The 23571-nt window shown below is 40.4% G+C and overlaps 2 protein-coding genes across 3 annotated transcripts in view; one reads left to right on the forward strand and one right to left on the reverse strand.

The window, feature by feature from the left end:
- Window positions 1-23571, forward strand: part of gtf2f2 (general transcription factor IIF subunit 2) — an 88903-nt gene that overhangs the window by 31374 nt on the left and 33958 nt on the right. For both annotated transcript variants that reach the window (XM_062975640.1, XM_062975639.1), the window contains one exon: window positions 15261-15342. In XM_062975640.1, coding sequence (XP_062831710.1) covers window positions 15261-15342 — 82 coding nt within the window. The remainder of the gene's footprint in view (window positions 1-15260; window positions 15343-23571) is intronic.
- On the reverse strand, window positions 537-12441 carry kctd4 (potassium channel tetramerization domain containing 4). The gene has a single exon (XM_062975641.1). The coding sequence runs from the start codon at window positions 12380-12382 to the stop codon at window positions 11492-11494; it is 891 nt and encodes a 296-aa protein (XP_062831711.1). The 5' UTR covers window positions 12383-12441; the 3' UTR covers window positions 537-11491.

Genomic DNA, 23571 nt, shown 5'->3' on the forward strand with positions numbered 1-23571 from the left:
ATAAATATGAGTCAATCTGTTGCCACGATCATTGCTCTCCATCACCTACTTTACAAGGCATCAGCTACTTGGAGACAAGGAGGTCCATTCAACTGGAGTACAAGTGAATGACATTTCATTAGGTTTCGGTGGTGACCGATCAGATGAGATTACTTAGTTAAGTCTACCTAACCAAGTAGCTGATATAGAATACTGACAGTTACATTATTCCTTTCCAAATATGTGATCATCTACACCAGGGGTCCTCAATTTTTTTAAGTGGAGGGGCCAGTTCACGGTCCCTCAGATTGTTGGGGGAGGCAGACTATGATGAAATAGTCCAAAATTAGGATTGTTGTTGTTGTGTGCCTTCAAGTCGTTTCATACTTAGGTCAATCCTAAATCTAAAGTTTAGGACAGGGGCCAGGTAAATGACTTTGGAGGGCCCACAGGCCTTGGTTTGGGGACCCCTGATCTACACTGACTGGAGTGGATCAGTAAAATATCTTCAAGTACTTTCTGAGGTTTGCTTCTATATTTTAGCATTGGATTTTTGGTTTGTTTTTTTTTGAGAAATTGAAAGTGAACACAAATGGCCTCAGCTTGCAAAGGTTCCAGCCCCAACTTTTTCTTTGCTTCTTCTTTCCCCCTTACTATATATCTAGAGACCACACCTGCTGAAGAATGCTACTTGGGGCCTAAGCAAGGTGTGTCCTGCAAATGAGAGACAGACAGATGTTCCAATTAAATGTTTTGTCCTTGGAAGCTTCAGGTGGCAATTCTCTATTAGCCAAAATTGTTTCCTGGTTATCTTAGTCTCCTTAATTAATTATAATTTAATTATTTTCTTTTACACATCTTACCATATTTTCCTTCATCACCACGCCTGCTGTATTAGATTTTCTTTCATTCGTTTGTCCCTTGGGCTGTTTTTGTATTCAGCTTTCCAGCCTTCAGTATCTAAGCTTGCTTTGATTCTGTAACAAACCACAGAGGAGTTGTTTCCCAAGTGGTCTGTCTGAGATTTTTCCAGTCAAATCGTCGTTTCGGTTCCTCAAAAAAGCAACATGATTTGACAGTGTTCTGTCATTTCCCATTGCCACAATAGCTCAGTTGTTTGGGATGAGGAAGTCTCAGGTGCTAGGCAGATTTAATTTATTGTATGTAAGATATGTTTGCTCATCAATGTATTTTCTCTGAACAGTTGACAAACTTGAGAATAATATGCAACATTATAATATAATATTTAAAATGCAACAGATACTGTTGCATGCAACACCTCTAGAGAGAATTTGGATTTTTTTCCCTTTTAAACAATAGCAAAGACTTACAGGGGAATAGTTATACTGAATGAGCTTTGATGGAAGACTATAATATAGTATTTTTCCTGAGTAATCAATTGTTGAACCTAAGTGTAGTATTACTGATTTCTTATAAGCGCTCTCATCTACTTGAAAAGATGGTGTCTATGCTATCAGGCTTTAATTTAAAGATAACTGAAAGTGCTTATCTATTCATATTTGCATTTGGGACAAATGTTATTTTCCTCCCAGATCCTTTGAAATGGTGTGGCATATTTGTAATAGATGTGATTTTAAGCAGTTCTGTCCCAAACCATATCTCCTGCATGGCTATGCCTTATTGTTTTTTTTTGTTTTTTGTTTTTTGTTTTTTGCTGTGCTTTCAAATTGACTATGCCTTATGGTGACTCTATTAAAGGGTTTTCTTGGCAAAATTTATTAGGAAAGAAATTGTCATTTCCTTCCTTAAAGTATGTGACTAGTCTCAGGCCACCCAGTGGGTTTTCATAGCTGCATGGAGATTCCAGTTGTAGTTTTCCAGTGTTTTAATCCAACATCCAAACCATCATACCATACTGGCACCTATCTTGTATCACAGACAAGACATGTATGGATACAAGAAATGTACTATACAATATTGTTTAGAGTGATCTCCCCCCCCCCCCCCCGGCCCAGTTAGATCGCAGTTGCATTTTGCTTTAGTTAGTGAAGATACTAGATTGTCTAGACACATTTTTATTTTTCCAATTGTTGTAGTTCAGCTCATGATTGTGCCTGCTCATAATTTCAATGATGAAATGGATCATGGGATTTTGGGCCTGCTGGGCCTGTGAGCCAGCATGAGATTTTAAGTCCTGAAACTCATCAATCTGTGTTTCCAGCAGCTAGCAAAAGCCACATTCCAGAGGGGGGGCCCAGATATTGCTGAGAAGTCTTCTCTAGGGAAGCAAGGTCAGATGCTGGAATGAGTTCAGAACATGAGATTCCAGGTGGAGAGCTTAATGAGCTGATAGATAGGAGACGTAGTTTTAGTAAACTCTGGGCTGCGCAACAAAATCATTGAAAGTCACAGCACTTGTTAGAGAAAAAGCCATTATCAAGTAGTCAGGGAAAACACCACAATTTCATGTCTATATTAGTGAGGCCAGAGGGATTTTCCAGCAGTCTGGTCAACATTGGTTATTGAGGCTACATCTCTTGCTAAGTCTTAGTTAAGCCTGCTAAGAGAATTCTAGTTCGTTCGTTCATGTTTCATGCTTTCAAGTTTGAAGGATTGTTCCTAGATTTTTGTATTAGATTTTAAGCTGCCTTGTGTATCCTGATTTATTTATATTTTTGCATTCCTGTGTTTTGGAATCTACTCTTGTACCTTGAATCTTGTGGACTACTCCATACACTTAGACTTTGTTGTTTTTATTATTTTTGCTAAACTGCTTTTTATATACTGTATAATCGTCAATAAACTACCTTGCTGATTTACCTTGGACTGAAGTGTGGTGGTTAAGTACAGAGGTGCTTTCTGCTCTAGAGTACAACACCAATTCCCAATTAGACCCTCTCTTATTCATCATTCCTTCTTTCCTAGGATTTTCAGAACTTGCCCTCCCATGTACAACTTGGTGGTCATATGAAGGAAGGAATTGAAACACATATTATGATTGCATGAGAAAAGCTTTTCCCTTGCCTTTGGCTAGCAATGTAAAAGCCTCTCATATTCTGACATGCATGTGGTTGTTAACAAGTTAGACATTTCAACTAATTAGAAGTATTATTTTTCTTCATCTTGATTAGGGAACCCATCCCTCCCCTGCTACCACCCCAGACCACTTAGGCAGCACGACTTATTTAGTCAAGTTGGTGGTGGAATCTTATAATGTATTAATTTCCATGCAGGCTATAGGTTTGTCAAACAAATAATAATCCCTCCCCCAAAGGCCTAACCATAGCAGTTGGGTTCTGAGATCTAAAGTCAGTGTAGATGATCACATATTTGAAAGGAAATACTTGTCTCTTTGGTTTAGGGGAGAATATTTGTTCCCTCCCTTTCCATCCTGTTTGCTACAAACATGCACTTTCCTTCTCTCATTACTATATGGCACAATTTAATGAGACTCTGTTTGGTGATCACCCAGATCAGTCTGCTTTCTCACATGCATTTCTTTTTTAGTGATCACAATTTATTTATAATTTGTTCAGAATCGGAAACCATAGTTTAAAGCAGGGCTTCTTAAACTTTTTTCACTAGCAACCCCTTTCTGCCCAAGACATTTTTGCACAGCCCTGGGTATAGATAAAATAGATATAAAAAACAGACATTTACTGATAATAAACCAGTACTTGCCAGGCTTGCTGAACAGGCTGAATTTTCCTTTTATGTAGTACAATTGAAGTAATTTCTGCAGAGTACACTCTAAACACTGCATATTGTTGTTAACAGATTTGTGTCATTGGATGGTGTTCTCCCATTTTACTGTTGCCAAATTTTTGTGACCCAGTGTTGAGCTAAGGGGGACCCTGTTTGAAGTAGGGAAACATAGTGTAAGAAGGAATTGTAAGAAGGATGGTTTCTGTTTCTGAACAGAAGGTAAATAAAGTGTTCTTTAATTTAAATTAATCAAATACATTATTCATTATTCTGACATGTTTTCAAAATAAGAAAAAGGGTAACTAGGAGTGCTGAAGTCTCTTGCTTGTTCACTATCCTTGAAACTACTGCTTGGAGGGCTGAAATGCAACAGTATCACTTGATTTTTGCATTATTCTATAATTAGCCACTCCCTTGATTGTCAAGTGGGCCTGATTTACGTGTTTTGATATCCTGTAGTCTACGTCAAAAAATACCAAGATGCTACATGAACACAAATGCAGTCCACTGTCTATATATTGAAACACTGCCTCATAATTAATAATCTGTGTTCACATAGACTCAAGTAGGTGAAAGTCCAAGAAATAGGGTCATTGGTGACTTACAATTTTGAATATCCTAAGTTGTTCAGGTTTAATCAAAATGAAGGGGCAATATGTCTTAATGCGGTCCTTCCTGTCTACATCTCTCTATCGCATCAGGATGAGCAGGAATTTTGGTAGTCTCTAGCCAGTTTTGTTTTGTGTGGTTCAGGACAGAGAAACGAAATAATGTGAGAAAGGAGGATGCAGTTTTGGTAGGGCAGTTAATTTAACTAGGAGCCCCCGATGGCGTAGTGGGTTAAAGCCTTGTGACTTGAAAGTTGGGTTGCTGATCTGAAGGCTACCAGGTTCGAATCCAACGCGGGGAAACCACGGATGAGCTCCCTCTATCAGCTCCAGTTCCATGCGGGGACATGAGAGAAGCCTCCCACAAGGATGGTAAAAACATCAAAACATCTGGGCGTCGCCTGGGCAACGTCCTTGCAGATGGCAAGTTCTCTCACACCAGAATCATAGAATCCTAGAATAATAGAGTTGGAAGAGACCTCATGGGCCATCCAGTCCAATCCCCTGCCGAGAAGCAGGAAATCACATTCAAAGCACCCCCGACAGATGGCCATCCAACTAGAAGCGGCTTGCAGTTTCTCAGGTTGCTCCTGAACCGAAAAAAGTTAATTTAACTGTTTTCTCTTTGAGCAGTATTGATGCAACATACATGGGCATCTGTCACGAACCTGAAATACGGAAGGCTATCTGCTATTCCAGTTCCGAACTGGTTGAAGATACTTATTCTCTATTTGAATAACTGAATAGCAAAGCTTACGGCATTGCTTGCCATCTTACTTCTATGCAGTCACTTAAAAACCTAATCACACCATCATTATAACTGATAGTTAAGTACAAACTTGTTCAGAAAAAATGGATGATGTGACACGTTGTGAGCAACACTCTCCTCCGTGTTTTCTGCAGACACAGTCACTTTTTGACAGCATAGGGAGCAGAGTGTATGATTCATTAGGGCAGTTATTGTGTTTAATGAGGCTACTGGCTGTCATGTAACCTGGTTTGAATGTTGGATTAAAAAGAAAATATCTCACCCACTGATCTTGTTATGTATGTTTACTGCAAATTCCTTAGGGAACTTAAGTATCAGGAAAGTTTTATACAGTTTTCGTGTAGTTCAAGTGTCAGCCTCACAATCAGAAATCTAAAGCTGGATATTCGTAACTCCATGTTATTTCTAGCCCAACCCAGGTATTGAATAGCCAGAAAAGAAGGCAAGTTGCACATGAAATAGAAAGGGTGGTGGCTTCTCTTATTTGGACGCACAAGTTATTGTTATTGTATTGTTGTTGATACCCTGCTTTTCTCTTAATTGAGACTAGGACATTATATAGTTAGGACAGTGCAACTTAAAGTGGTGAATATCATGAATTGATATTGGTCTGTGAGCCATCAACTGCTGGTCCATGGAGAGTTCTGGGAAAGAAACTGTAGATTGTTGCCAGTTAGAACAGATGTGGTGCTGGTCCCTGGCAGTTTTGATGTTATAGTATTGATCCTTTACATGAAAAAGTTCAAGAAGTACTGTGTTAAAAGATATTAATAGAATCCTGAAAAATCAAGGTGTTACTTTAGCACATAATTGTACAACTACTAACAAAGTGATTAGCAAAATACAGTAGAGTCTCACTTATCCAAGCTAAACGGGCTGGCAGAAGCTTGGATAAGCGAATAACTTGGATAATAAGGAGGGATTAAGGAAAAGCCTATTAAACATCAAATTAGGTTATGATTTTACAAATTAAGCACCAAAACTTCATGTTATACAACAAATTTGACAGAAAAAGTAGTTCAATAAGCAGTAATGTTACGTTGTAATTACTGTATTTACGAATTTAGCACCAAAATCTCACGATATATTGAAAACATTGACTACAAAAATGGCTTGGATTATCCAGAGGCTTGGATAAGCGAGGCTTGGATTAGTGAGACTCTACTGTACAAACAGTTTAAAAACAAGTTTTTAAAAAGTCAAACAAATGTTTGAGAACTCTTGTGCTAAGATTTGTCTTGGGTTACTGCTCTTTGTCATGTTTGTTGCATTTGTAACGTTTTGCTGAGGTGTAGCAAGACCATCCAAATTTATTACCAAAACGGCCCTTTGAAAAATCTTAACACTGAGAGAAAATGGATATACAAGACCTATTGAGTTGTGTAAGGCTTGCTTTAGTAATGTCAGAGTATGGCTTTGAGTCCAGGTTAAGACTTCTAGCTATATTGCCTTAGCTCTCAAATATTTAAGGGAAACAATTGAAGGAATATTAAAGACTGGAGAACAAGCCCTATGAGGAGCAGCTTAAAGAGTTGGGTATGTTTAGCCTGCAGAAGAGAAGGCTGAGAGGAGACATGATAGCCATGTACAAATATGTGAGGGGAAGTCATAGGGAGGAGGGAGCAACCTTGTTTTCTGCTGCCCTGCAGACTAGGATGCGGAACAATGGCTTCAAACTATAGGAAGGGAGATTCCACCTGTACATCAGGAAGAACTTCCTCACTATGAGAACTGTTCGGCAGTGGAACTCTCTCCCCCAGACAGTGGTGGAGGCTCCTTCTTTGGAGGCTTTTAAGCAGAGGCTGGATGGCCATCTGTCGGGGGTGCTTTGAATGAGATTTTCCTGCTTCTTGCAGGGGGTTGGACTGGATGGCCCGTGAGGTCTCTTCCAACTCTACGATTCTATGATTCTATGACTGCAGTTAAGATACTATCCCTCCAAACATATTTGGCACGTTGATGAGGCAAAAACACAAGTGTCAATTTTCAGAGGTTTTCTTTTGATTAACAGCTGCTCATTGATCATGATGAACATCCATTTAGATGTCAAATGTCAAATAGGGTGATTCTTTCTCTGTTTGTGGCATTCACATATACAGCTACCTCAAAGCAATAACCAGTGAGGCCTTGTTTTACCTAGATGTATTGTTTCTTATTTGAGACTTTTCTTAGTACTGGCCTGAATGTTATTGGGAAAGGTGCATGTCGTTGTTTCCCTTGGGCATTATGTTTGAATGCTCGACATGTTTTGTTTTATTCCTATAATTATCCTGTTATATAGAAAATAAGCACAGTGTGGAACAGATACTCATATGTCACATATATCTGTGGACAGGATGTGCTTTTATTTTGTGATCTGCATTTGGATGGAAGAAATGGCAATTCAAATCCATCCACAGTTGTATTTCCCTTGTAGTTGTATAGCTTTATGGGCTTTTTCTGAATGTTGACCTTTTCCCCTGTCATTCTATTTAAACTGAGCCATATGCCAAGATCTAATAAGTTCAGGAGTAAGTAAACATGAAACAGTGCCGTTGAGACATATGTGTCAGGAATGCTTCAAGCACCAGTCAGCTTTTTATGCCTTCTACCATAGACCTTCCTCTTTCTTTGTTGAATCATAGTTCCCTTTGGGCATGCTGTGTAGCAATATTATCAGAAACTTCTTTTATAACTGAGAAGCAGGGCAAAGAAAAGGTATGTCCCTATAGGCACCATTGGATGAATCCTGATAAGCAAGCCCTACACCTTGGAAATGGGAAATGGGAAAAAGGCACAAAGCTTTTATCAAGCAAATCACATCCAGTCTCACTGTTGCTTAAGACTTATCTCTCCTAGCCCCTATGCTCAACCCCTGACATCAGATTCCTTTGGTGAATGCTGCTGGCCACAGTTCAGTGCCCAGTCTTGGGAATATATACTTTCTTCTTTCTTAAGCATCAGTATCCTCCTCCTTCTCGTGTTGGCTTTTACTATAACAAGAAATCCAATGCCAACAATTGTTTGAAGATAAGACAATTTTCAGAGGAGTGAGAAGCAGGCAGTTTTGCCTGTCTTGAGACTGGCTCCCAAAGCATGTTTTGTAAAGGGTCAGCATTATGTATGAGCAGGTTTCATTCCTCAATCTTTGACAACTTCCCCCAATTGTTTCTGTTCTCTCTAGTGAAAATTACATTTGTTGCATATACAGGATTAATATCCCTTATCTGGAAATCTGGAATATTCCAGAATCCAAAAGTAGTCCACATTGGTAGCAGAGCTTGTGATACCTTTGCTTTCTGATGCCTCAGTGTATCCAAGTTGTTGTTTATGCACAACATTATTCAAAAATACTCTGTATAAAATTGCCATAGCTTTAGGCTGTAAGGTGTATCGTGTATATATGAAACGTAAACTGAACGTTGGATTTAGATTGGGTCCAAATATTCCAAAATCCAAAACACTTCTGGTTCCAAGCATTTTAGATAAGGGGATGCTCAGCATGTATCAGCCTTAATCCAGATACATCTTAACACATATGCACACATTGACTCATAAAGCCGAGACAGTTCTATCTTTTTCCATCTGTATCCTTTTTAATTACAGTAGAGTCTCACTTATCCAAGCCTCGCTTATCCAAGTTTCTGGATTATCCAAGCCATTTTTGTGGTCAATGTTTTTAATATATCGTGATATTTTGGTGCTAAATTCATAAATACAGTAATTACAACATAACATTACTGCGTATTCAACTACTTTTTCTGTCAAATTTCTTGTATAACATGATGTTTTGGTGCTTAATTTGTAAAATCATAACCTAATTTGATGTTTAATAGGCTTTTCCTTAATCCCTCCTTATTATCCAAGATATTCGCTTATCCAAGCTTCTGCCTGCCCATTTAGCTTGGATAAGTGAGACTCTACTGTATTATTATGCACCATAGTTGCACTTTGTGATTCCTACTTGTTGGTTTAGAAAGATGACAGCTGCATTTTGGATTCACTATTATTTCTCAGAATTAGTGTCCTTATGTACCAGTGGATGGATTGCATTTATTTGAGTATCCTATTCAGGTACCATATAATACGCCTCGTTCTAGGGATATAAATATTTGCTTATGTCATTTCTGTCTGCAAATACAAATAATTTCAGTAATTTTCTTCCCACTTTGGGAGAAGTCATTTTTCACTGTTTTCTAGCACTATTTATACTTTGGAACTAGATTAGGAAGAACTAATTTCTGCAAAAATACATATTTTTGGTACAAAACTCATGAGGGAGCAACATTTTATTCTGGGCAAAGTATTGCTCAGAAAATGCAAGCCATAAAACTACACATGGTTTATTTGTGCTGTATTGTTTGTTTACATTAATTTAATGGAATTTATATGCATGCCTGATTCTTGCACAGCAGAACTACATGCACTTTCTCTGTGTATACGTGCTGTACAAAATCCAGTATTTTTATAGGAATTTGCTGCACAGGAAAACCACACATACATGTGTCCAAATGTATTATTCTCAATTAAGTCTAAAAGTGTGTGGTTTTATTGCTGGTCTCTTTTTCTTGTTCAGATATGAGCAACAATACACCCTAATTTCATGTAGAAGGGGAATATTAATGATTGTTTTTCAAATCTCTAGGACTGTCATCATAAATATGTGAAATGCATTAGTATTAATATTGGGGTGGGGCAGCAGCTGTGATCAGATAATGCCTGAAACGTGTAAGATTGATCTTTAAATGAAAACCAAATTTAAGAACAGGCATAGCATAGTGGTTAAGAGACTTGGCCAGCAAATGGAAACCAATTTGTGGGTCTTTCTTTTTGGTTACAAACTTAAAAAATAACTTTTAGGAAGGTTTTTTTTTTCTCCTTCTCAGCACACAATTTCCTGCATATAGTAATAATACCTTACTGAATTGTTAAGTATTGCAACATTACACATATGTAGCACTTTGAATGGCCATTTAACAATGGCCATTTTAGGAGCCAATGTTTTTTGTAGTACTGAGACCCTAAATATAGTTTCACCACCTGTGAAAACTATCTAGACATCATTGTTGCTATGTGCTATATCCTGTTATACACTTTTGGTTCAAAGAATTAAAATAAAAAAAATTAAAATTAAAATGCAAAGCCTGCTTGTTCTTATTCAGAATCTGTTTTATATCAAAGTATTGCAATCATGATCTATTTGGAACAGTTTCCAGAAGATAAGCAACTTTAATCTGTTGCACAAAAATTAACCAAGTGTCTTGTGGGACCTTAATGGCTTTAAAATTTATTAGGACATAAACTTCCATGGACTGGATTCCACCTCACTAAATGCATGGAACATTGTACCTGCCAAATGAGGATAAGAAGAGATTCTGAGATAAAGAGGAGGAGGAGGAGGAGGAAGAGGCGTGGGACGGAGCTTCAGGGACTTTTCCGGCTAGACTTTCCCCTATTCTCCCCTGATCCCCACTCCATAGCTCTCTACCTCCAGTTGCCCTGTGAAAGGATTTTCTTCAAAGAAAACCCTTGTTTAAAGAATGAAAATGTCATGTTTAGACTTCTGTTTTGTCCCAGCAGTTATATGAAACAATTGGAAGAGCAAGACATCATTAATTGTATTGTAAACCATGCTGTCTTTGCAACAGAAATCGTTTTTTAAAAATAATATTGACTTCTTGAAGGGCTTCTTGAACCTTGGCTTCTGCTTCATAGCCTACTGGGCTTAATTATGATCTCTACAAATGCCCTCTCCCTGGATAAAGTTTTGATTATGCTGCATTAAGTCTAGCTCTTAGTGCTTTGCCCTGATCAAATATTTTTTGAAAGACAAGGAACTGTTACATATAAATGTGGTATATATCTTTTCTTACTGGGCCCCACCTACTCCTGTATTAAGATATGCCACATATGATATAGTATATATGTTGATATTGACGAGACCCTTTTGTCACAATAATGGGCTAGATGGCTTTTTAGTCTCTTCCAGTCCTCCACTTCTGTGACTGAAAATACGATTCTCTCAGTTGTAAAGGATGCAAACTCATCTGCAATGATGGTTAAAATCAAGTAGACATCACAATTTATCTTCATTAATTCCACTGAGTTGTAGAATTTTGTATGCTCTGCATTTAAATTAACTAATACAACCCCAAACTTAATTTCCATCTGAAAACCAGAGTACATTTAGCCACAAAAACATATTAACCTTTTAAGTAAGACACAGAAGAAAAATAGATGCAAATAGCTTCAGTATTTCCTCTTATTTTTTATCATGTTCACTAAGTATCTTGTAAAAAAATTAAATTTAGGCACAAAGCACTCAGAGAAGAATGTTACAGTTTACATACCATTAGCTCATATTTATTCATTAGCAGCGGTTCTCTGTGATATACAGAGCTGATGAAATCATTTTACGATGTCTTGAAGTTTAATGAAATTCACAGGCTGCATGCTTATGACCTTTTGTTTTGTCTATTGAGAGAAGTAATTACTTGATAAAATGAAGTGCATCACTGTGAACAATTGACCCTTTGGTACAATCCAGACTGGTCAGCAACCTAAATCCACACCTCAGTGCCATCATGATAGCTTCAAATTTAAGAGTTTCCAGGGTACAAACGAAAGTATTATCTTCCTTCAAAACAAGCCGAGTTCCATTTTCTGACTTTATGAAGTATTTAAACTGAATAATGTTGGAAGAGATTGAAAACTCTTCTGGGAAGCCATCCAGCCTGCTTTTGGACACCAAAACAATGCGAGATTTTATTTTTGATATGAAATCAGGAGCATTGCAAAAAATCCGAAGGCCCTGTGAACGGTCGTGGCTGTCAGTTATTTCTAGGAAGGTAGTCTCTCTGGATGCAGGCTGCTCCTTCTCCCACCTTGATTTCACGGCATCAGCCAATATTTTGAGCTGAAAGAATCCAGCCTCTTGTGCCAGAAGTTGATTTTCTTTAAATCCCTCTGGTAGAAGCAGTTCTCCATTCCGTAAGAAGTTCAGAACGTGCCTAAAGAGCAGACCATCCCTGTCTATGAAATAATGGCCCTCTGCGTCAGACGGACATAGAATTTTCCCATTTACAACTCTTTCCAAATAAGAGTCTGGGTACTTGCATAGTGTATGCTTTTGCGTAACATACAAATATCCACCAACATTGAGAGTAATTGGAGACATTTTACAATTCTTGCCTTGGTCGGTGCTTTCGGAGTCGCTGCCTTTTTTGTCGTCCTCCGTTTCACGCCTGTTTGTTTGGTGTTCCATTCTCAGGAATGCCTTTCTCGCCTTTCTCTTCTTTGGCTTTGTGTAGAGATTTCTTCTTAAAGCGCTGTTATTCAGCTCCAGAATAATGATCGAATGGGAGTGCTCTGAGTGTTGCATGAGCTTGTCAGCACAGTTTTGCAGTAGGTGGCGTAGAAGCGATGTATGCAGTGTGGTATTGGGAGCATGACTGTAAGGCACACATTTGCATTTAACTGTATAAGGACAAGAGGATGGCTGGTGATGAAGTGGTTCTGGTTATTTTTCCATTAAGCCCCAGGAGTTTAAATTACGATGGGATCCTTTTGTTTTATGGAGAAAAGGATGTCTGGACTTTAATATTTAAATGCATTCATTTTAAAATTATGAGATGTCTGGAAAATCAATCTCTTTATCTTAATTGGGAATACATTTTTTTTTACAGATTATGGACAATAATGCACTGAAACTTAACTTATTTAGCCATTTTCAAAAGTCTTCATCATGTTGAGATTTTGCATCTTTTGTATAAAGACAATAAATGCTGTATTTCCGGATAGATATAATACATTTATATGGTAAAATCATGAACATGATAGCAACCCAGTCTAGCTGTATATATTTTTCGAAGAACTCTTGCAAAGGAATGACTTATTATTATTATTCTAATTTTAATTTATACATAAATGTTTCATTGGTACATTTATTTTTATGTAAAAGGTGCTGCTGTTTCTGTGTGAAAGATACCTGACAGATCTGTAACAAATCTCTGGGTATCACATAATATTACAGCTTAGCAACACTTCAGTTATGGAGACAAAATATTGCAAGATGCCATTTAAAGGGTAGCTTCTTTTCCTTTCATAGGAGCTATGGCTTTAAGGCTCAGTTTTAAATCATTAAAATGGGTTCTGCCTTTTTGTAAATATTTGTAGTCATGTAGAAAACAAAAAGAACTGTGCAAATGTGGATGACTAGTTCCTTAGAGAGGATGTTAGATTCAGAAGGGTCTGCAGCTTTGCGTTCTACAGCAAGAACAGGAATTAACACTCAATTTTCTCTACACAGAGCCTTTTAAAGGAACATTTCCGGCATTATGTTCCAGCATTGGGGAATCATTCTGTAAGATAGATAGATTGGGGTGTGATTGCTTTCTTTGTATCATGCATACAGTATTCACACAATTGATTTGCAACTGGTGTCAGCTTCACCCTCACACACTAGCATTGCTGCTCTTTTTATGTGTTTACAGGTGCATGTATGTCTGCGCCTGGCATCTTCCCGTATATAAGAAGGAAAAAAATACCTGTAAACAAGACTGAGAGAAAGCATTGTGGGAAGGGATGCAATGCTGGCCAGGATATGAGTGATGCAATCTTGGCAGGAAACACTCATACAGTCGTTTTGGGGTTCAAGACCTTCAGTCATATACGGCACATTTCCAAAACACTTTAGCGATGCTGATTTCTTTTAATTTTGTTCAGAAAAAGATGCAGACCACTGTATATTGTTTTAATATTTGAGCTTGAAGTTGATGACCCGAAGCACAGTTCTAAAAGCTACAAATGACATATCCATTCTAGTATTTTTCTAGTACCTAGATATGGCACAGTGTAGGGAGTCACAGCACAATCACGATGGCAAGTTATGCTGTGGTCAGATGAGGTTAATTGCTGCTAAATCCTCTTGAACTAACAGAACAATATCATATGCTGATGTGAATCTACTTAAGCTGAGGGATAACTTAATACTGACTGCGGAGCAATACTGGCAGAACAGATCCATGGGGAGAATCTGTGCAAGAGGAAGAGATTGCAGCCTTTTGAGGATATTTGGAAATGTTTCTTCTTTGTGTTGGCAAAGGAAGCCAGCATTTTCAACCTATTGTGAAATTTCAGTATTGGCTGCTACATTGAAGGTGCAAGGGTCCCCCTGGGGGAGAAGAGCGGTATAGAAAATAAATAAATAAATAAATAAATAAATAATATTCAGGTACAAGATCTCAAATAACTCAGGACCCACATCTGTAAAGGATTGCCTTCCCAGTTTTTTCCTGAGAGTTAAGAGAAGACAGGGAAGCTTTTCTTCTGACCTTTCGGAATTGTGTGGCTTGGTGGCAGCCACTCACTTTAGAGTTTCCTGTTATTGACAACGTGTCGATGGAACTGCTCTTTGGGGATCTAGTTGTCCCTCCCATAGTTGTTTTTCTGGCAATTGTTAAAAGCAAGACTTTCCCACAAACTTTCAGGCAACATGCCAGTGTCTGTTTTGTCTCGTATTGTTGCTTCTTTGAACTGCATTTACTTCAGACATTTGCAATTTATTATTTTAGAAATCTTACTATATTTCATTTTAACTGTGCGTTTCTCCATGGATTATTGGCCATCCTGACCTTTTGCGATAAAAGGTGAAGTATAAATGGACTAGGAGCCCCGGTGGCGAAGTGCGTTAAAGCACTGAGCTGGAGAGCGAAAGGTCCTGGGTTCAAACCGCGGGAGTGGCATGAGCGGCCGCTGTTAGCTCCAGCTCCTGCCAACCTAGCAGTTTGAAAACATGCCAATGTGAGTAGATCAATAGGTACTGCTCTGGCGGGAAGGTAAGGGCACTCCATGCAGTCATGCCGGCCACATGACCTTGGAGGTGTCTACGGACAACGCCGGCTCTTTGGCTTAGAAATGGATATGAGCACCAACCCCCAGAGTCAGACATGACTGGACTTAACGTCAGGGGAAACCTTTACCTTTACCTATAAATGGACTAAATCAGCAATATTCTACTGGACTTGGGTGTATTGCGAAATACAAAGCCATGTATTATTAATAAACCGATAGTGTGTTTTGTTACAATTGAACTCATTTGCATTATTAAAAATGAATCAATTTGGGGGGGGGACTGAGCAGGTTGTATTGAAGGAGCAATTGTTTTGAAGCATAAATAGAATTATAAATAAAAGAATAAATGATCAACCTTCTCCTTTTTGTGATTCCTATTGCTAATTTTGGATCTCCTTTTGTTCAAGAAAAACTATCACTGGAAGGAATAGTGGTCCAGCGTGCAGAATGCCGGCCTGCAGCCAGTGAAAACTATATGAAGTTGAAAAGGTGAGTTTTGTGTTACCATGTCTGCTAGGACTATTGTGTGGTAGCTTGGAATAATATACATTTCTAGGATTCAGGAAAGAGCACCCTGCAGTGTCTTCCCCAGGAGTTTGCCAAACACAGCTTTCTGGGTCTTTTGTTGTTCATACTCTGCTATATTCTAAAGAAGGGGCTTGGACTGCTCAACACTTTGGCCCAGTCCACCCGCCCCAAATGGGCTTAATATCCTTTGGGAAAGACTGTCAAGGAGCTTTCTATGGAACTTGTATTTCACTCATGTTTGCAATATAGGGAATGATTCTTTATGCGCTTCTTCCTTAGATTTAAGTAGCTTTCTTCAGTATGCGTAGACTTTGAGAGACTCATCAGGTTACTGCAAAGCATCTGGGTCCCTATCACCATGGTGACCAGGCCATTATACTGTCTTGGCTGGCAGTGCTGCCTGGGTAACTGGTGCCATGCCATGGACCAGTTCTTCCAGCTGGCATTCTCGAGTTCCCTTTTTTAGCACCCCACATACCACTCCATCTAATCTGGACATATATTCTAATTAGGAGTAAGTCCGTTGCCATGCCGTGCCTAACATTTTGAATGTGTGAAAAATATTAGTTGTTGAGCTTGGATTATGCTCCTCCCAGTGTTCCAGATAATGCAGGGAAAGGAAAGACCTTGCAGTGTCCTCACATGGGGAAAGTTATTCCTAGGAGGTCAGTTTTTTCCCTGCTTTGCTCCGGATTGGACATACTTGTTGTTTTTTCAGCTGCTCCATCCTTTTTTTCCTTCTTTCTGGGTCTTCCTTGTTTTCTTCCGTGCCTCCCCATGCCTCCAAAAGCTCTCAATTTTTCATTTTCTTCATTTTCTGCTCATCCTCCTTACCCTTCACCAATCCCTCTTTTTATTTTCTGGGAGTACAGAAAGATTAACTTGAAAAAAGGCAAGGGCTCATAGGACAAAGGGAAGTTTCTCTTGGTGATTCTTCCCTCCCAATGAAGATGGAGGGAAGAAGAATGCAAGAAACCAGCAGGAAGGGCTGTAGGGTGGCCAAGAAGCTTTGAGAGTGGTTGGGGGAGGGGAAACCTCATTATGTTGCTACCTTTCACATTGCATCGACCCAGGCCAAAACAAGTCAGGAACTGAGGGGGCAAACTAGCTGGACCAGAGAGGGGAATGAGGGAGTACTGGAAAGGAACTGTCACTTGCTTTAGCAGCCTGGCTCTGAGCAGTTATCATCCAGGATTGCCATGGTGGGAATGTTCACTACACAAGTGACCCTGGAACTCACTGCCAGATGGAGGATGGATGGGCACCTAATCGCTCTTTCAGATCTCAGTGGTGCATGATATTCCAAGGGACGGTTGAAGACCTTTTCCAGATTGGGGATGCTGGGAATGATCATACTCCAGTTTGAGCTCATATACTGAGACCATGTGGTGCTGCCGGTCACTATCTTGGCCATCTGAGTGGTAATAGCTTTAAGCGGAGCCAAGCAGTGGCTGTGGATGAAGCTTAAGTCTCTGGGCTTGAGGCAGCCACCCACCCAAAGCCTAACCCCCCCCCCCCCCAAAAAAAAGAAGTGCCGCAAAATGCTATTGCAACTAAACAGCATGGCCTGTGATATACACTTCTTTGTGGGGAGTCTTTTAATACTGATTCAGGGTATGGGAGAAGTGCAGAAAGGAGAATTTTTAAAGAGGAGGGGGATAATCCACTTCCATAAAGTTTTTTTAGGTTGAAGATTTTCCTATGTTTTGAGACAAGCAAGTAGAGCCCTGGGCCTGTCCCTCCCCACTGTGGTACTTCCCTCTTAGGATTCAGATCTTAGGACTCAGGAAAATGGGGAATCTTTCCTCAAAGCAGTTTCCATCCCCCTTGAGGTGCCATTCCCAGCTAAATTTATGCAAGTGCTTAGAGAGGAACGGAACAAGCCAACTTCAAATAGGTCTAGTTCTAATTATGCCAAGAAGTATAATGGTCAGCTCAAAAGCATGATGAATAAGCTTCAAATTTAATTGGTAGGTGTCCCTTTGTCTGCCCTGGTATCTTCTGCTGGGTTCTGCAAGGATGAAGAGGACACTCTCAAGGGATCTGAGGACAGGAAACCCAAGGCATAAGGGAATCTTGCTGGCAATCAGGGCAGCTGTCGCGGTCTTCCATCATGGCCAGAGCTTCGCTGCTCTATACTGGGGCAGGGAGGGGCGTTATGGAAAGAAACCCCTCCAAGGAATTTAGGCAAGGCTGAATAAATTGAAAGTGCAATGGCTCAGGCAGTGTCTGTGGGAGTTAAGCATCAGCTCCGGGTTCAGAGTTGGAATGTGGATGCACCTTCCAAATAGAATTTGGTATTATCCTCTTTTTGAGGAATTATGGTAAGAACATAAATTCCTTTTCTTAGCAGAAGGTTGGATATGATTTAAGTAGGTTAGCTACCATCTATTTTGAAATTGATGCCCCTAATTTTCTTGCTGATTGTCTGGTATTGAAGGTCCTAAATGCCCTGAAGGAACCAAATCTCATATTATTTTGATAGCTAAGCAGAGTCAGCCCTGGTTAATACTTGGATGAGAGACTGCCAATGAATTCTGCGTGCTGGAGGCTGCATTTCATGGGAAGGAACTGGTAAAATCATCTTTCGGTACACTTTGCCTGGGAATATCCCTTGTTTCCCACAGGTCAGTAGGCAACTTGAATGCATCCCTCCCTGGCCACTTGAGATCCAGGAAAGGCCTTTGAAAGATGGGAGTGGGAGTGAATTGGAACATGACTCAAGCTGAGCTACGCTAGACAGAGTGGTCTCTGCATGAGCGTTGAAGTCTCCCAGCACTATTTGCCGTTGAGACTCCAATGCCAGGCCAGAGAACACCCCCACGAGCTCTGGCAGGGAGACTGCTGTGTTGCGGGGTGGCCGATACACAAGCAGAAGCCCCAAACTGTCCCAGTTACCCACTTTCAACTGGACACTGGGTTGTTGTGCATTCTCCGGGCTGTATGGCCATGTTCCATAAGCTTTCTCTCCTATCGGTTTGCCCACATCTATGGCAGGCATCCTCAGAGGTTGTGAGATATATTTAAACTGCCCTATGTATTGACATATATTCTTCTAGTTGTATGTTGTATGCCTTCAGGTTCTTTCTGATTTATGGTGACCCTAAAGTGAACCTATTTTGGGGTTTTCTTGGGGAAAGTTGTTCAGGAAGGGTTGCCATTGCCTTCCTCTGATACTGAGAGTGTGTGACTTACCCAAGGCCAGCCAGTGGGTTTCCATGACCAAGCAGGGATTTGAAGCCTGATCTCCCAATCTCCTAGTCGAATGCTCAAACCACTACACTATGCTGGCCTCATACTGCCAGTAATAGCAGTAATAATAAATAAATGTCTGTGTATTGTGTAAGTGTGCTTCTTTTTCTTGTATCCATCTTAACTACACCTTTGGGTAAAAGTATCCTTAATTAAATCCCTGAGGAATATTCACAGTACAAATTCTGAAGAATTCTATAAATGTATCCCATTAAGCTGTTGAGAATTGAACCAATTTGGCTTTTTATCTCTCAGTAAGAAATAAGACTATAGTTCTAACATTTTATATTTCCCCTCAAATTTAAAAGAAAAAAATGCACACCAAAGAATTGTAAAACATGTACCCCCCTTTTGTGTGTGTTTCTAAGACTTTGGGGAAGAAATCTCAGCAGGAATACATGAGAGAAAAAGAACAGAACTGGCAAGTTGTTCTGTGTGGGTGGGGGATCATAACTGTGCTTTGGATATCTTTTATGCAATATTCTCAAGCCACACAGCAGCCTGTAACAAGAGTCAGTTATTGTGCTTGCAATCAAATCATTGTTCGATACCAGTGGTGGGACTTGTGAAGTCCTCCAGACTTTGTTAATTGAAACTCCAAGCATACCTAGCTCATATAGTTAGTGATGTGGCATTGTGAGTGTTGCAACTGATGTAGGGCCACCAATGTTCTGTACAAAGCAAATAGATAACAGATGTTTTTTTCTATTTGTTTGTGTCTTACTTGCTGAAGCGCAGTAAAAAAAAAAAGTCCCAAACAGGGAGCAGTCAAAAACATCTTAAGGGCATGGCTAGGTAGTAGAGGGCTGTTCATTTCCTGGGAGGGGGAATTAATCACCTCTGCTACTGTCACTTTCCCTTTTTTCCACCTCTTCTGCTGCTGATGTGCATCCCTGCAGGAAATGAGGAAAAAATTCTTCAAAGCAGTTTGAGGCCAGTTTCATGGTCAATGTAATCACTTTCCTGGCCTCACACCAGTTATAGGTGTGGCAGTCTGATTATCTGCAGCAAAACTGGTTCCTCCCAAACTGACTCTAAGATGGATCATAGTGTCATTGTAGAAGTGTCCTCAAACATGTTACCTGGCAATAAATAAGATTCTCCCTCAGATATAGCCGTGTGATTTGTGCTAATATTCTACATCACTACTGAGTATTTTCTTGTGCTATGTTGCAACTTGTAAAATTAGTCTTATGTTTACATAACTATCAGGTTCTCAATGGATAGAGAACTGGAGCATATGCATTGTGTCGTGAGCAAGGAGTCCCGCTATCAGAACTGAGGTTTCATTAAACAAAAGCATGATAAACCAAAGACCATATTTTGTTCATAAAGGAAACAATAAGACTTAAGTATATCAAGGCCTGGCCAAAATAACAGAATTGGAAAAACACAAACTGATAATGATGGATGCCAAGATCAAGAATCCAATTAGTGAAGACAAGCCAAGAAGTACCGAGTCAGATCAGGAACAGCAACAAACATTAGCCAAGGTCACAGTCCAGTAATCAGATGCCAGGAGTTTAATTGTCAGAGTTCATATATCAAAGACCAAATAATCCAGGAATACAAACTGAAGTCAAAGTCCATAAATCCAAAGCCAGGAATTCAGTTATCATGCTCCAGAAGTCAATGCTAGGAATTCAAAAATAAAAACAGGGTCTGAAGCAGAAGTGTAGGAAACCAAGGCCAGCGTCCAGAAGTCCAACTAAAAAGCAGCTTAGCAAAGGTCCAGGACAAGGATATAAAGTTGTCTCAGCTGAAGCTCATCTCCTTCAGCATCTACCTCTAATCATTGGAGTTTGTGACCTTTTCCTTGTTCCAAATGCTGATTAACACTTCCCAAGCTTGTTACAAATACTGCGAAGAGTCCTCTTCTGCTAAAAACCTGCCCCCAGCAACAGCTGAGCTGAGCCAGGCCTGACAGACTGCTGGCAATGGCATTTTGAGTGACGACCTTCTCTAGAATTAAATCCCAAAATCTCCAGTTAAAGGATTTTTGCTATCAAAGTATTCTTGCCTGAGACCCTACATAACTCTTTGAATCAGATTTTGGTGGGCAACTGCAGGGTTAAATAAACTGCTAGACTGGCTTAATATAAGGAAGCTTCATGTGTTCATAAATTTTAGAGATCTTTGGTGCTATCATGCTTCAGCAGCAAGGTCAACACCTCCTAACCAGCTGTTCTTTGACATGTTGTGAACTTAATTGATTTATTTGTTCTTCAGGAGCTGTGGTTCAGGATGCAATCGTAAATTACTGTTCAGTATGCTTACATTCTTCTAGTAAAGGAAATCAATCTCAAATCCAGTTTGTTCCACTGTTGAACAGTGTTGTACTGTTAGTAAGTTTCTCTTCATGCTTTACTTGCAGTTTCTGCCAGTTGTTTCTGTTCCTTCCCATGGGTGCGATAGGGAACATGTCTACTGCATCATATGCGTAACTATCTCTCAGTCTTCCCTTAATCTTATTTTTCCCTCTGTAAACATATCTCGCTCTTTCAATTATTCCTCACAGGGCTTGGTTTGAAGACCGCTCATCATCCTTGACATGCTGTGCTTGGTCAAATGTACTGCTGATAATAGGGTGTAGTATACCAGATGCAGTCTGGCCTGTGTGGAATAAAGTGGAGATATCACTTATCATGATTAGGACATCATGTTTGTCAGTGCAGTCTAAGACTGCAGTAGCTTTTAGCAACTATATTGTAGTGCTGGATCATGTGCAGCTTGGAATTAACTGGTAAAAGCCTGGATCCTTTTCATAGATATTACCGTCAAACCAAGTCCCATCCATATTATACACATGTCTGCAATTTGAATATCTTTTTTTATGTCTATCTTTTCCCTTCCTTCTAATTGGAATAGTTTCTCGTTGTGCTTTCAGTATTGCACTTCTTAGAATCCTCCACTCTTTCGAGTCCTTTTTATCATTTTTAGGCAAGGGTTATTTTTCAGGCTCTTGTCTGAGCTCTCTGAAATTTTCTATCCTAAAGTATACATCTAACTATTCTTTGTTTTCCCTGACATTTTGTCATGAATCCAGGATGAAAGGGTCGTTTTGGCCCAAGGTTCCTATGTCTTTCTTCTCCCTGGTGGAGATTATGTCCAGGGCAGCAGATTCCCTTGTTGTCAAAAAGTGAGCATTTATGGATAATAATAATAATAATAATAATAATAATAATAATAATAATAAAAAACTTTATTTATACCCCGCCACCATCTCCCCAACGGGGACGGGGCGGCTTACGTGGGGCCATGCCCAAAACCATACAATATGACAGAATATAAAACAACATATCATAACACTATTTAACAATACAATAAATAATAACATACATTACAACCCAAAATTCAGAAAAAGCAATATAAACCAGGGCAGGCCACATGAACACTAAGTTAAAACTCGGTGAGAAAGACATATGAATAAAACCACGGGGAGCAGGGACATAAAATAGTGGAACAGTCTAGAGGATAGATATCCCAAGGAAATAACCGAAGAAAGATATGACAGTTACTCTCGAAAGGCACACCGGAAGAGCCATGTTTTTAAGTCTTTCTTAAAGGCTAGCAAAGTGGGGGCCTGCCTAATCTCAATGGGCGGTGAATTCCACAGTCGGGGGGGCCACAGCAGAAAAGGCCCTCTCCCTTGTTCCCACAAGACGGGCCTGAGATATAGGCAGTGGCAACAGGAGAGCCTCCCCTGACGATCGAAGAGATCGGGTGGGTTTATGATAGGAGATATGGTCACTAAGGTAGGAGGGTCCCAAACTGTTTAGGGCTTTATAGGTGATAATCTGCACCTTGAATTGGGACCGGAAAATGAACGGCAGCCAGTGGAGCTCCTTGAACAAGGGAGTAGATCTTTCCCTGTAGCCCGCCCACGTTATTAATCTGGCCGCCAAGCGCTGGACCAATTGTAATTTCCGGGCCGTCTTCAAGGGAAGCCCCACGTAGAGCGCATTACAGTAGTCCAGCCTAGAGGTAACTAAGGCATGCACCACCGTGGTCAAGTCAGACTTCACGAGGTATGGTCGCAGTTGGCACGCAAGTTTTGAGTTGTGCGAAAGCCCTCCCGGCCACCGCCGACACCTGAGCCTCAAGCGTCAACGCTGAATCCAGGAGGACTCCCAAACTGCGGACCTGTGATTTCAGGGGGAGTGCAACCCCGTCCAGCACAGGCTGCCACCCAATACCCCGATCAGACGAGCGACTGACCAGGAGGGCCTCTGTCTTGTCAGGATTGATCCTCAGCTTGTTCCTCCTCATCCAGTCTGCCACAGCGGCCAGGCACTGGTTCAGTATCCGAGGGGCTTCCTTGGAGTTAGATGGAAACGAGTAGTGGATTTGCGTGTCATCTGCGTAGAGATGGCAACACCCTCCAAAACTCCGGATGACCTCTCCCAACGGTTTCATGTAGATGTTGAATAGCATGGGGGATAGGATAGACCCTTGCGGGACCCCGCAGGTCAAAGGCCAGGGGTCCGAGCAGGTGTCCCCCAGCTTCACCATCTGGGAATGGCCCTCCAGGAAGGACGGGAGCCACTGAAGAACTGTGCCACCAAGCCCCATCCCGGAGAGCCTCCCCAGAAGGATACCATGGTCGATGGTATCGAAAGCCGCTGAGATGTCCAAGAGAACCAGCAGGGTCACACTCCCCCTGTCCAGCTCCCTACGGAGGTCATCCACCAAGGCGACCAAAGCCGTCTCGGTACTGTACCCAGGCCTGAAGCCAGACTGTGAGCGGACCAGAAAATCATTGTCATCGAGGAACTCCTGGAGCTGCGTGGCCACCACCCGCTCCAGAACCTTGCCCAAAAACGGGAGATTGGAAATTGGTCTGTAGTTGTTACAAACAGATGGATCTAACATCTTTTTTAGTAGCGGTTTTACTACCGCCTGCTTAAAGCAGGCTGGAACTGACCCCTGAATCAGAGA

This window comes from Anolis carolinensis, chromosome 3, assembly GCF_035594765.1.
Source record: "Anolis carolinensis isolate JA03-04 chromosome 3, rAnoCar3.1.pri, whole genome shotgun sequence".
Lineage (NCBI taxonomy): Eukaryota > Metazoa > Chordata > Lepidosauria > Squamata > Dactyloidae > Anolis > Anolis carolinensis.